At 49.6% G+C, this 15,285-nt stretch overlaps 1 protein-coding gene across 6 annotated transcripts in view; it reads right to left on the reverse strand.

Moving 5' to 3' along the window:
* The window catches only part of NAV2 (neuron navigator 2), a 427,183-nt gene that overhangs the window by 151,098 nt on the left and 260,800 nt on the right, over positions 1-15,285 (reverse strand). For all 6 annotated transcript variants that reach the window (XM_018043153.1, XM_018043157.1, XM_018043158.1 and 3 more), the window contains one exon: positions 13,139-13,528. In XM_018043153.1, coding sequence (XP_017898642.1) covers positions 13,139-13,528 — 390 coding nt within the window. The remainder of the gene's footprint in view (positions 1-13,138; positions 13,529-15,285) is intronic.

A 15,285-nucleotide genomic window follows, 5' to 3' on the forward strand; every position in this document is an offset into this window, starting at 1 on the left:
AACGCATCCCTCAATTTATTGGGCTATTGTGCAGTGAGTGGTATGAGTCTGGACTGGGTAACATTACCAGCTGTGTGACCTATTCAAGTAACCTAACCTCTCTGAGCTTGGTCTCCTCAATCATAAAGAGAGGATGAAAAGCAGCCTTTATTTCAAAAAACTGATGTAAAGGACAAGTGAGATAATGCGTGTAGCGAGCTCCACTGAGCGCCCAGCCCACGAGAGAGACCGCAGAGCAGCTTAGCTGTTGTGAATTCCAGTACCACCGCTGCGAGACAGGCAAAAGGACACGTGCTAGCAGGCAGGCTGGTTGACTTCTACGTGGCCTTTTCCCAGCTCAGCAGAGCCAACACCACATTTATTCTGTCCCACGTTTCTAACAACTTGAGCTGTCTTTACCCTTTAAACTTCATTGTTCAAGTATGTGGGATTTCTCATTTCAAAACAGATGCCTGGGCAATGGCAAGTACAAAGCTCTGGGAACTGGGACACAGACTCCAATGATGCAGCAAAGAGAGACACAGAACCCCATCTCCAGCTTGTTACAAGATCAAGAGGTGAATATGGGCTTGATTTATAGCTGGGAGATCCTGGAGACAGACGTGGGCCTCTCCTTAGACTCTGAATCTTATTTTACTCTGGAGTCTCAATAAAAGCATCATCCCTCCAGAGGTGTCCATGTCAGGATTAAGGGGAAAGATCAAAACCTCTACTTCTTGGGGACATTGCTTATCAGGACCTGGGAATTCTGGAGGGGGTGTGATGATTTTCCAAGGCATGCACAGACTCATGATTTGCGGTCATGTCCCAGGTAGGATGTATTAGCCTCGAGCCCTCACAGATATTTCTACAAGCTGTGTTGCTCTTTGTCTCTAGGCCACAGGTAAGCCACCTCCTGACCCAGATAACTCATTCCTACTGATCACACTACATAGCCTGCTGGCAGACTGTAATGGTTAATTTTATGGGTCAACTTGGCTAGGCTGTGATACGTAGACACTTGGGGAAATATTAGCCTAGATACTGCTGTGAAGCTGCTTTTTAGAGGGGATCAACATTTAAACTAGTAAACTTTGAGTAGAGCAGATTATGCTCCAAAATATGGGTGGGCTTCATCTAATCCATTGAAAGTCAAAAGAGAATAAAAGACAGATGTTCCCAGGGAAGAGGAAATTCCGCCTCTAGGCTGTCTTTGGGCTTGAGATACAACACCATTTTCCCCTCTGACGAACCCTAATACACAGACTCTCACCCACTTAGCATGTATCTGGCTATCGTGCTCAAGAATAAGAAGTGGTATTACCTCATCTTAATTAACATTCTAAGTAGGATAAAAGAGCAGGAAAGCAAATAGAGGCAATGATTCCAAAACCCCAAAAGGAACGACCATTCCGTATGTGCCAAACACTTTTGAAACACTATCTCCTTTCCTATGTACACTGAAGAGGCAGCCTATCGCTGAATAAGTGGGAAACAGGCTTAGAAAAGGAAGCCGATTCGCCAAGGTCACACAGCTGGCAAGCAAGGAATATGAAAGTCAGATCTTCTGACCACGAATCTAAAGCTTCTTCCATTCAACCATGTCTCCAGAGCAGCATGGTGAGAGGATCATGAGTTCCCAACAAAATTTCAGTTTCTTATCTTGATCTCAGTTCAGGCACATATGGTCTATTTTAGGGCCAAAATACTCCCAACCTCATCCAAATGGTTCTTTTCATCTTTACCTCAACTCGAACTTGGTGGCCTCCAACCTTGCCATCATAAATCCGTAGAACCACTCTGTAGCTGCTGGCCCTGGAAAAGTAGCTGGAAAGGGTGCTTTTGGTGCTCTGAAAGCTGAAGACAAAGATAAATACGACTGGGTTTTCTAGACAAGAGCCATGCAAAGACTAAACAGGAAAAACAGAGGACCTTCAGTTCTACCTGTGACATAATCTCTCCATTCAAGGTACGCATGCAGATCTCCCTGGTGGCCCACTGTTCAAGAATCTGCCTGCCAATGCAGGATCAATACCTAGTCTGGAAAGATTCCACACACACAGGGCAGCTCGGTCCATGTGCCACAACTACTGAGCCCGCCCTCTGGAGCCCGTGAGCCACAACTCCCGAGCCCACGTGCTGCAGCTGCTGAAGCCGGCTCACCGTGGAGCCTGTGCTCCGCAGCAAGAAAAGCCACCACAATGAGAAGCCCGTGGATCACAACTAGAGAGTAGCCCCTGCTCATCGCAACTGGAGAAAGTCCACGCACTGCAGGGAAGACGCAGCACGGCCAAAAGTAAGTAAACGAATGAACAAATTTAAAAAAAAAAAGGTACCTTTGCAAAACACAGAGAAGAGCAAGAGGAGCCTGCAGACCCTACCAGAGAAGGCAGTCCTGGAGAAGCAGAAAATACTCTGCTAGGAGAAACAGAGGAACCAAGATCTTAATGAAATGCCGGCACACGAGGGGAAAGAAGAGAAGGGCAGCCATCTGTTACAAATCTCGTTCATGCGCTTAAAAGCAACGAAGTTAACAATTAGCCTCTTGGCTCTTCATTTTTATCAGTAAAATGAAAACATCCTATAAAGTTCAGGGGTTATATATAGTACCTGGCACACAGAAGATGTGTGATATACACTAGCCCCTACTCCATCATCCATCGAGGGCTGCAGGGCTGGCATTTGTCTTCCCTGCATGTGTAAGCATCCTTTGGCAACTGTGAGCTCACAGTCCCTGCTTTATCCTGACGAAGGACCTATATCGATCAAAAGTGAGATCGCAAAAGAAGGCGTACCAAATGGTCAGCCTAAGAACTGATCCTGTCAGTCAGACACCCCAGAGCAAAGCCTGGGACGGAGGAGACCCCTGTTAAAAAACTTGTTGACTTGAAATAATTAAAAATGGAGTCTCTTTGCAGCACAGATTAATGGAGACTTTCCCTTGGTTGGATACGTGGGGCTGATCTGAGTAAGGCCAAAGCGGCTGCGTTGATGATGCTCACCAACGAAGAGCCCTGTGAAGGGCAGGAAGTCTGTTCCAACAGAAGGGAAGAAGGGAATGGGATATAGTACGTACTGTTACCCCACACCAGGCCCTGAAATGGGTATTATACGTGCATCCTATCCCGTTTAATCTGGGCAACACCATCACTATTAGGAGAAGGGTTTGGAAGGGTCTAGCAGCAGTGCCCACGTCACCTCATTCAATCGGTCACCGCAACTCCAGACGTTAATATTCTCATCTGTAGATGAGGGAAGCCCGTTCCCCAGAGAAGAAAGTGAGAACAGAAGAGGTCCCCTCGGGGCCTGCCCTATTATCAGACCCCCCACATCGTGCTTCCCAATGTGAACATTTACCACCATCTGTCTTGGGTTAGACTTAACTGTTGAGCACAGGTCAGCCTCCCCCTTGGGCCCGGAGCTTCCCCTGGGCAAGAACTGGAAGGCTGTGGGAGTGGAGTTTTCCTAAAGTGCTGAAACACTCAGCCGGCCCTGGTCCGGGGGTGGCCTGCAGGCCTGAGACAGTCTAAGGGCAGTGAGCGGTGCCAAGAGGCAAGAGGGCAAGCTGGCAAAGGATGGACAGACATCAGCTATTTCAGACAGTGCAGCGCAGGCAGGAGCCTGGGAGCTGACCTTGACTCTCTGGCGCCTCCATGCCCCCAGGTCAGGCGGAGTTTTAGAAGAGAGTCTCTCTGACCCCATGTGCCCATTCCTGGGGCCTTGACCTTACCCAGAGCTGCGTCACCCCTCCCTGGACGCAGAGCTCCTGGCCTGAACCCACCCCCGCCAGTCTTGAATCTCCAGCCAACCCACCCCCAAACAAGGCACCACCCTTACAGAACTACGCCCGGCACCCATATGTCTTCATGCCTTTGTTCTTGACCTCCGTCTGCCTGGCTGCTTGCTTATCCTTCAAGGCTCAGCTCACGGGTCCTGAAGGTGCTATCACTGCTGCTGGTGGGGGACACCAAACACAGTGCTGAGTGCTCTGTCCATGCAGCCGGCAGACTCTGGGCCAAGTTCACGGGCATGAACTCACTGAAGCCACACAAGAGCTCTGAGACGGGCCCGGGAGCGTGCTCCGGGGCACTAAGCCCAGAGCAGAGCAGCCAGGCTGGCCTTCACACCGTGGCTCCCAGCTCACAGCACACACTCGTCTCCGCTCACTGTCCTCTTGCAAGGCGCTGCTTCCCTTCTCCGGAGCTCCCCGCCCTGACACTGACCTGTCACCTGCCTGTTCTGCGAGCATCCTCGGGGATGCTCTGCGTCTCATTCGTTTCCCTCAGCCTTCCTGTCTTCGGCACGGTCTCCAGTACACAACAAACTCCATAAACACTTTTTAAATGGCATTTTACTGCCTTTTGCCTGGAGCCTCCCCAGAAGGCAGGCCCAGGAAGGGTTTCCAGGCCTGGGGAGCCCATGCATGGGAGGATGTCGCTGAGGATGGGCGAGCAGGCGGCGGGCGGCCCCTCCAGAGGGTTTTCTTCTCCCCAGAGCACCCACTTTCGCTCACTTCTCCTCTTCCTTCCCCGCAGGATTCTGTGGTCGGGGGTGGGAGTGGGAAGGGATCAAATCTCAAAGCAAGCTAGGAATTTCCCAAGCAGTCGGGACCCAGTTCCTGAGAAGACAAGGCACCCCTCTCCCCCCACTTTCCCCCTCTCTCTTCCCCATAAATTACTAGGCCAACATTTGCTCTTATGAGTAACGGTCTGAGCTGCCCATGTCAAAGTTGGACCACACTTCATTTCTCCACGGGGCTGTTCTCCAGGAAACCTTTTTTGCATTCTGTTCTCTGCCTGCTAAATCTATCGTCACTGACACCAACAGTGGCGTGAGCAGGCTTGGGAAGCTGGAGAATTTCTCTACTTTCACCATGTCCTGAGCTCAATTGTTCTTTCTCCTCTGATTAAACTGCCTGCTCAGCTGCCTACAAGGGCTGAGTGATTGTCCACACTCAGTAAATCAAGCAAGTCTGCGGTGTGGGGAAGAAGACGTGCTCAAAAGCGATGCCGCCCCAGCCACTGGGGACAGACAACTCATCTTGGTAGCCAGAGCCACCAGTCCGCAGAGCCGCCCGGGTCAGATGATGTCACAGCCAGGTGAGGAGAGCTGGCATGTGCTCAGCGACACTTCGGGAAATGAATCCTGCCCGCTGCACTACCCCCCGTGCTCGCTCACTCTGCCCGGGGAAACAGGGGTCACAGGGTTTGCCTATGAATTTTAACACCAAGGAAAATATCAGAAGGGGCCAAGCATTCCTGGTTTCTGTGAATTCATGCACTGCTAAGACTTGTATAAATCACCAAGGCAAGTGAGGAAACACCAAGGGAAGTAGGGAGGAACAGAGAGGCTGAAAGACTGGGACCTGGCCCAGCTCCACCACTAACACAATGGGCTACCCCGGGTCCATGGATTCATGCTGGAGCACCGTTGTTTTTCGTTTTTTTATATCACATGACTTGCAAAATCTCAGTTCCCTAACCAGGGATTGAACCTGTGCCCTTCCCACTGAAAGTAAAGAGTCCTAACCACTGGCCCTCCAGGGAGGTCCCTGGATTTTTGATGTGTGAGTGTTTATAAAAGGAGTGCAGGGCATTAGGGACAAGTGGTTTGCCCAAGGTCCTACAGATCTGTCTAGAGAGCAGTCTCCACCCTTCCATGGTAGTTCAGCCTCCCGAATATCACTGAGACTTGACCAGTGTCCGACGGGAGACTTGGAACTTCCAAGCCTTCCAGGAACCCCAAAACCAAGACCACTTCAGAGGGATCAACCTGGAGAAGCACGAGCCCACCTTTTCGAGCCTCAGAGGCACCTGCCGCATCCGGCTGGACCCTATCATGCCCCTATCAGGACAGCCTCACCTAAAACTGTTTATCTTGGCTCTGTGCATTTTGGCCAAAAGGAGTGTTTTGGGGTCCTTTCCTATCAGTTTGCCAGGAACAACAGCCTGTCAAGGTGCCTTCAGGTCTGGCCTGCAAAGACCAAGAGAAACATTTAGCAGAGAAGAGCCCGGCTGTATCCTATGCTGACTTGATGAGAAACGCTTCCGTCATTTGTCCCATGATGGTCTCTGAAGGAAGGAAGAGAGGAACAGGGCACCTCCACTCCTGTCCCCACAGAGTATGGCCTTGGCACTTTCTTTCCCTTGCACTGTCGATGTCCAGCTCACTGGCATTGAGGGAGGCACAGGTTTGGAACAGATAGAGCCACGGAAAGGAAGACCACGTGGCCAGGGCGTCAAGTTCAAGGGGCCTCAACCTGAGGCGCATCTTCTCTCAGAGGCCTGTGACCGCTCTTGTTTCACTGAAGGTCCCTGTAGCCTTTAGTCAGTGAGTGTCGATTGGTCACTTACTATGGAACAGGCACTGTGCTAGCCAGTGCAGACGGGGGGACCCCAAGACAGACTGGACTTTGACCTCTAAGAGCTGGTAACAGGCGTAGGCTCTGTCCATGTCTCATAATCAATGTACCGAAACAATCTGAAAAGATGTTTTGTATGGATGCCTGGTTTGATTTTATACACACATGATATATTTGTAATAATTCTGGTGTGACGCTGTCAGTACTATTACAGGTATGTCAAAGACTATCAGAGCCCAGAAGAAAGAACCACTGGCTCTGCTCGGATAGAATCGGGGAAGGCTTCCTGGAGGAGGTGACCTGGCAAGCGATGATGGGAAAGGCAACACAGGGTGGTGTGCATGAGAAGGATGCATGGAAGCATAAAACACCCCGTTGTGGTGAAACGTCTGTGTTTCCCCCAGCCCTGAAAAGTCATGTGGTGAAGCCCTAGTCACCAATGTGATGGCATTAGGAGGTGGGGCCTCTGGAAGTTAAATGGGCTTGAAGAGGTCACGAGGGTGGGGACCCCCACATGGGATTAAGGCCCTTAGAAGACGAGGAAGACACTCCAGACCTGCTTCTCTCTGCTTTGGGAGGAACATAGCAAGCCAGCAAGGGGTGCTCACCAGAACGTGACCACGCTGGCACCTTGATCATGAACTTCCAGCCTCCAGAACTGTGAGAAGTAGGTGTCTGTTATTGAAGTCGCTCAGCCCGAGGTATTTTGCCATCGCACCTGGAGCGAAGACATGCCACGACATTTCTATGCAGGTGTAAGGAATTCAGTGAGGACGGGTTCCTCAGCTGCTGAGGGGTGAAGTCTCCCAGCAGGCATGTGTGGCATCCGTTGATGGGGTAACCCCTGACACCCAGCAGGGAAGACTGCCGTCATTGAAAAGCCGACTCTGAAGACCTGCCTGCTCACAGCCCCGTGTCCCCTCCTGCACTAGACTCCTGGCCAGGCCACATCCAAAGATGAGCCAACCACTACACTCCCCACTCTCTCAGTGTTGAACAACACCAGCTCTGAGTCGTAAACCAACAAAACGACTCTGAGTTAGCAGCAACCAAACCACCGCATCACACCCTGTATGCGCCTCTAGATGGAGCTATGCGTTGCCCTGAAAAGAAATACCAGCGGCTAGATTGATTTTCTGTTAAGTGTTCTGTGAATAGAATGACTGCCTAACACAGTTGGCAAAGCTATACAAGCCCAGAGGCCTGTGAGGGTAGGCATGAAGGACAGACCATGCACAAAATACTTATGAAATTCCTACTTGTGCTAGAATCTGAGACAAAGAATGGGTAGTGCCTGCCTTCTGGGAGCTCCATGTTTGGCGGAGGACAGACACACAACGCATACGTTGTGCGTGATGGTTCTCGAGTAGCCCGGACTCTCCCAGGCGATCCTCAAGGTCTGTGTCTAATTCTCAAATGAAAACTCGTTCTTAGTTCATCTGGCAGAAGTGAAAGTCGCGCAGTCATGTCCGACTCTCTGCGACCCCGTGGCCTCTACGGTCCACGCAACTCTCCAGGCCAGAACACTGGAGTGGGCAGCCTTCCCCTTCTCCAGAGCGACTTTCTGACCCAGGGATCAAACTAGGGTCTCCTGCATTGCAGGCAGATTCTTTACCAATTGAGCTATGAGGGAAGCCCTCATTTGGCAGAGGCAAGATTAAATCTCAAATCTGCCTGCCTCTCAAGACGATACTCTTTCCTCAACACAGTCCCCCTCAAACACTTCCAATGCAAAGCAAAATGTTCACACACAAGGTTGGGTGTGGACCAAGAAATGAGACAGAGCTGACTCTGCCTGAGGGAGTCTAGGAGCACCACAGAGGAGGTTGTTCTGTTTTGAAAAGTCAGATAAGCTTGAGGGGAAAGAAATTCCAGGGAGACAGAGACAGGTCCTATGGCACAAAGCTTTGCAAATGCAAGAAACGACCTCGGGTAACAAATGGCACACGCCGGGGACACTGGGGAGTACAGGGCACTGTAAGGACCAACGTGGTCAGGGTGGAGGCTGGGAGGGCAGCTGAGGGAAAGCCCATAAGCAGCCTCCCTGCTAAGAAGTTGACATTTGTTCCCACAGGCAATGGGAAGCCATCAAAGGCTCTTAGAGAAATTTCTGATGTTGCATTTAAATGGTCTTTTCTTTTTTCCAGGAAAGGAGGTATATTCATAGTATGGAACATTATTACAACTCAATGACTCCTTTGAAAAGAAAAAAAAAAATCTTTCCAAACATATGGACTCTAAGTCTGTCCCTTTAATTTCACTCTATACCATATGGCTCTCTGAAGTTTCAGAAGATGAGTAGATGGATCAACTTCACAGATCAAATCTTAGTAAGAGACATCTACGTCTGTTACTTTTAATTCCTTTTCCACTAACCACAGCTGAATTCCAATTTATCAGTCTAATAAAATGAAGTGGTGAGGTCAGGCGATTTCTTGTAAAGTGCTTAGACATGCCTGGTACCTGCTAAGTGCGATAGAAGGGTTTAGTAAGGACACACACAGAGAGACCAAAGGCGTGTGCCATCAGTTCCTTGGTAAACTCCACGGAAATCAAGTAACATCAGCCCACCGTAGGGGAGCCCTAATGGTGCACAGCTGCACACGCGTTCATATCCAGGAGCGACAAGGAGCTGGAGGAGTCAAAATACAGCTATTCGAACAAGCTGAGGTCCAGCGTCATTCTAAGAACAAAGGCCATGGGTTTTCCAAAACTAGAATTTACTTCCACATCAGTCTTACTAAATACACTTGCTGTAAACTTTTACAAGAACTTTCCTCAAAGAGCCTCCACACTGATTTATATAATACTCATACATCAAGACTGCTTCCACTAAGTCAAACAAACATCTGGATGAAAACTGTAACCATTTCTCTGTTCCCAAGTGAACAGTCGGATCTTTGAGGCTGATAAGACATCTGAACACTGTCTGAAACTGTGCGTCTTCATCAGATGTTTGCCATTAATTAGATAAAACCTCAAAGAGAAATCTAACTGCAGAAGGTTAAAAACCAAATTCATTGTAGTGCTTCAAGGCTTCGGGAAGCTAAATAACGTGCTTAAATGTCACAGAATTCAGCAGTGGTAGAGCGGGATTCAATCTTATCTGATATTTGTCTGTTTTCTTTCCACTACACCAACTGCCTCAGCAATATGGCTTATTGGGCAGATTCTGAAGCACAGACTAAAGGACCAGTCCTTCAGTATCTACAGCCTTGTCATGTGTATAAAAGGAAAAAGAACTAAGTACAAAGGACATTATATGGTGTGCCCTGAGCTCTGCATATAAAGGCGAGCGGGTAACTGAACCTCAAAGCAGAAACTCACACGCACTTCCAGAGTGGAGCCGTGCTTAACTAGTGCCCTAGAATGTCACAACTAGGAGGAGTGCGAGATGCCATCTGTGCTGCCTCTCTTCACTGGGCAGGTAAGTTTCTACATTAATAGTAACTGGGGCGGGTGGCTGGGGGGGCGGTGGGGAGAGGGAGGGAGTTGGAAACAGACCAGCGTACTCCAATTTCAATAACTGGGTGGTTTGCTTACATTTCCACACTTTTATCTACACTTGCTCTAAGTGCTATCTCACTTGCTAAAAATGTAAGCTTCCCAAAGCAGGAAGTGAAATGTAAACATTTGTGCTTTTTAGCAGGGATAACGGCTCTGGTTTGAATAGCTAAAGAGACTGGGAATGTCTCACTGTAACATCACTAAGGTTCAGTTTAGGGTGTTTCAATGTCGCCACCTTGTGGAAACTGTTGGTAGTACATGAAAATAAACACACCTTCACTTACTAAAAGACTGACCTGACAAGAGAATAAATGTTTCTGATTAAATAAGAAAATCTCAAAATAATCCCAAAATGTTTGGTTGTATATCACAGTGGGAAGTGATAAAGATAACCTTGACACCATGCTGAATACCAACGGTCTTCTCAGTTCAGTCGCTCAGTCGTGTCCGACTCTTTGCAACCCCATGAATCACAGCACGCCAGGCCTCCCTGTTCATCACCAACTCCCGGAGTTCACTCAGACTCACATCCATCGAGTCCGTGATGCCATCCAGCCATCTCATCCTCTGTCGTCCCCTTCTCCTTCTGCCCCCATTCCCTCCCAGCATCAGAATCTTTTCCAATGAGTCAACTCTTCACATGAGGTGGCCAAAGTACTGGAGTTTCAGCTTTAGCATCATTCCTTCCAAAGAAATCCCAGGGTTGATCTCCTTCAGAATGGACTGGTTGGATCTCCTTGCAGTCCAAGGGACTCTCAAGAGTCTTCTCCAACACCACAGTTCAAAAGCATCAATTTTTCGGCGCTCAGCCTTCTTCACAGTCCAACTCTCACATCCATACATGACCACTGGAAAAACCATAGCCTTGACTAGACGGACCTTTGTTGGCAAAGTAATGTCTCTGCTTTTTAATATGCTATCTAGGTTGGTCATAACTTTCCTTCCAAGGCATAAGCGTCTTTGAAATAATAATAATAAAATAATTATTAATGAAATTTAATTATGTTATTTTAATTTTTAATTTTAATAAAAATTTAATTGTAAATTATTAAAATAATTTAAAAGATTAAACTACATGCAATGTTAGTGATACACACACATTACTGTTTTCAGGTGACGCTATAGTGGTAAAGAACTCGCCTGCCAAAGCATGAGACAAGAGAGACACGGGTCAAGCCCTGGGTTGGGAAGATCCCCCTGGAGGAGGGCATGCTAACACACTCTAGTATTCTTGTCTGAAAAATCCCGTGGACAGAGGAGCCTGGCGGGCTGCAGTCCACAGGATCGAAGCTGCACATGACTGAAGTGAATTAGCATGCATGCACACATGCACTGTTCTCATGTTCACGTTAAACTAGAGACGTAAAATGACGCTCTAAGTTAACGGAATCATTTGATCTACCATTAACTTTCCCAGCTATGAGGGGAGCAGAAAGCTGTTGTACTCTAAGAGTTTGGTGGCGCCTGTCTTCCAAGATTTCACCATGGGATGGTTCTAAAAATAACAGGCAGAAAGTCAAAGTACTCCTATCTCTAAGCTTTAAAATAAAAGAACACTTCTGGACAGACAGGTAGAACTAAGCAAATCAATTCTGAAAGAAACTCAAGTAGCTGTGCTATTTCAACACAGCAATGAAATCCTGGAGAAGATGGGCCGGTGCACTGGTTAAGAAGCTGCATTCAGGAGCACTAGCCCTGAGCCCTGCCTCTTAACTACTCAACTTGGGCAAGTGATTTAACCTTTGAGCCTCAGTTTGCTCCCCCATAAGATGGGGATGTGATATTGCCTACTTCAAAGGACTGCTGTGCGGGAAGAAGATAATATATATAAAGCGCCTAGCACAATGCTTGGCACACAGTGGGAGAATGAGCTATATTAAGAAAATACTGACCCACCCACGGGGTTCTTGATCACTACGTTCAGGAAAATGAACGGCATGATCCTCAGGCCTGATTTTTATCATCTGTAATTTTACCTGTTGGAATGTTAGAGGAGGGAAAGATCCTGAAGGACTTCTGGGCAAGCCAGGTTAACAGATGAAGGGATCATGGGCAAGTGGGGTAAACGGATACTTGTTCAGCTTCCCCAGGGATCTGTAAGTGGGTCAAATGCAGGAAGCCAAGCCTCGGGCCACACAGGGTCACGGCCCAGCTCAGACACCATCTCATCGCTCCCCTTATGTTCGCATGTTACAGGGAGGCTGGGCTTGCTCCTTCATCCATGCCGCCACGTGCTCACCAGCTCAGCAAAGTTTACACACTCCTACATGTACGAGGCACTGGGGATTCAGTGGTGGGCAAGCTGATTGCCTTGCTGCACCATGGCCCTTACCGCTGTAAGCAGGAGCAGGCGGAGAGACAATAAAATACCAACCCATTCTCAGAATAATCACACGGACGAAGGAGCCTGGCGGGCTACACCCCACGGGGTCGCAAAGAACCAGACACGAGTGAGTGAAACACACACCCAGGGTAATTTCAACACTGATAAGCTTCCAAATGAGTATAAATACAGTGAAGGAGAACAGGCCTGGGACAGGTCACATATAGGACTTGAAGTTGAAGGGTCACAGAGGACCCTTCAAAGAGATGCCGGCAGAGCAGCCAGAAGGAACCAGTATAGAGATCTGGGCGAAAGGACCGAGGCAGAGAAACAGTGCAAAGGCCCTGAGGCAGGGAAGCTTGATGAGACAGGAACACGAAAACCAGCTGCAGCAGCAGAAGCAAGGAGAATGGAGAACAACCAGCCCTCAGAGGCAGGGGAGGGCCAGATCCACCAGGCTCAGGGGTCTGGATTCTACCCGTGGGGTTTGCCGTCGAGTGTCACTCTGGCTGCTGGCGGAGCCTGCCTGGGACTGCCCAGCGAGTTACCACCAGGCCTGGACTGCAGCCCAGGTCGTGTGCCTCTCGGCCCAGAAGGCTCCCCTCCACAGCACACAGCCTGCCGCATGGACAGAACATGAGGAAAGCAGTTTGCTCTCCCCCAGAGAACGCTGGGCTTCCCTGGTGGCTCAGACAGTAAAGAATCTGCCTGCAGTGCAGGAGACCTGGGTTAGATCCCTGCTTCAGAAAGATCCCCTGGCAAAGGAAATGGCAACCCACTCCAGTATTCTTGCCTGGAGAACTCCATAGACAGAGGAGCCCGGCGGGCTACAGTCCATGGGGTCACAAAGATTCAGACATGACTGAGTGATGAACAGCTCACTCCAGAGAACATTAGGAAGTCCCGCAGAAGAGAAGCTAGGTGCCAGGCCGCCGCTCCATGAGAAGAGCAGCGGCCCAGGTACTCACCCGCTGGTGATGTCGTCCGCCCGCATGTTCTTGCTCAGCACGTCCCCGTCGCTCATGTAGCCAGGCGCATCCATGCTGACGGCCTCCAGGTCCATCTCATCTCCCGCCTTGTCCGAGACGTCCACGTGGCAGACGCTGCTGCCCCTGGAGGCGAGCTGCCTCCGCAGGGGGGCAGAGTACACGTAGCGGCCTGACTCAGTGTTGATGAAGCGGCTGGCGTTGGCCCGGGGAGGGTAGCCATTGCCCATCGAGGGGGCGTCTCCCGCCTGCAGCCGGGGGCTGGACTGGCCGAGCCTCCAGGCCAGGGGAGCGGGCCTGCCCGTCAAGCTGAGGATACTGCGCCCGCTGATCTCCGTGGTGACGTTGGTGCCAAACGTGGTTTCCAACGTGCTAGAGACATAAAACCGGCCTTGCGTGAGACCCCAATGTGCCCAGCGGCCTTTGCGTTTACATCCTCTTTCTTTTCTAGAACTATAAAATACTTCCCATATACAAAACAGGATCAAAAAATAAGGTACCAACGTGCCACCCAGTGTTAGTTCTGCTGTTAAAAACGAAAAGATGAAGCTGCCTGCCTGAGTGACACTGCGGAAAGCCCAGTGGGGACTCTTCCCCCGAAACTTGGTGCAAGATACCCACCACCAGTTGCTTCATCTTTAAACATCTACTTTTATTCACTTATTTGCCGGTCCCGAGTCTCAGTTGCAGCACGAGGGATCTTCAGTTGCGCCATGTGGAATCGAGTTTCCTGACCAGGGATCGAACCTGAGCCCCCTGCATTGGCAGCATGGAGTCTTAGCTGCTGGACCACCAGGGCAGTCCCCCAGTTACTTTAAAGAAATGATCTTAACTAGTCTTTTTTGCAACCCAGGAAGGGCAGTAGACAATGCTGGACTGATAACGATGGGATATAGCGCCTGCCTGCTTGTCCTTGGATGCTGCCTTTCATCTCTTCCTTCCTAAAGGCAGGAGGTGCCCATCCTCCCCGAGGGTCCTAAGACATTTCACATCCTCAGCTCTCTCCAGACTAAGCAGGTAGGGAGGGCCCTGATTTTCTCACTCTGTAACATGCATTTTCCCCACACATTTGCTTCTCTCCTCTTTTGTCCAAAATGACAGTTAAACTTTGGGGGCAAAAGATCAGAAATGAAAGATGAATGCCTGGGCTGGTGAAACTAGCTAGGTCTGAATCTGCCAGGAGACTGAGCTCGTCCCGGGTCTTGCCATACCATCAAGATGAGAAACACAGAGGTCTCTTTAACAACTTATTGACCAGAGAGGTATTAATACGTCTTTTGTTACTCGAACGTTATTGATGGGAGTGTTTCGATATTCACTGATGTAACAAATCACTGGCCACAGGTGCTAGTTTCTGCAAAACTCCCCCAGTCAATAATGTGTTAACTAAGCAGAGAGAGCGAGAGTCTTTCCTGCAGGAGAAAGCATGGACGCTTTCCCTCCTCTCATGATCACTATCATAGCCTGAGCCAAGAAATCCACCAAACTGCTGGAACCGACTTTAAGTCAGTTTCAGTGATGGTGGAAGGAGGGAGGTAACTTATCTCATCACAGAGGGGCAGTCCAGCACCGGGCTCCAGGCCAGCACCATCCCACCCAGGGTACTTGCCTCTGAAAGGAACCGATTAGGTGCCTCGGCTGCTTTTGTTTCCCTCCGATCCGGGAAGCAGCCTGCCTGACTCATCTCATCCTGGGAACCCCTAAGATTTAGGTGGGCTTTCCAGCTGGCAGTAGTGGTAAAGAACCTGCCTGCTATTTCAGGAGACATAAGAGATGTGGGTTCGATCCCTGGTCAGGAATACCCCCTGGAGGAGGGCATGGCAACCCACTGCAGTATTCTTTCCTAGAGAATTCCATGGACAGTGGAGCCTGGTGGGCTATAGTCCCTGGGGCAGCAAAGAGACGGATAAGACAGAAGCAACTTCACATTCACGCAAGGTTTAGGCCCTGGTCTTCTTTAAGAACCCATGGTGCTTAACCCTGTTCTGCCAAAGCTGCAGGCAGAGGGGGAGCCCAGCAATCTCCTGCTGTGTTCATTTATCAAAAAGATTGAAACTGGAGAAGCAAAAGAGACCTCCCTGACCTGGGAGCTCTCAGGGGTAATTAGGCCTTTACCTAGATCATCAAGG

This window comes from Capra hircus, chromosome 29 (assembly GCF_001704415.2).
Source record: "Capra hircus breed San Clemente chromosome 29, ASM170441v1, whole genome shotgun sequence".
Classification (NCBI taxonomy): domain Eukaryota; kingdom Metazoa; phylum Chordata; class Mammalia; order Artiodactyla; family Bovidae; genus Capra; species Capra hircus.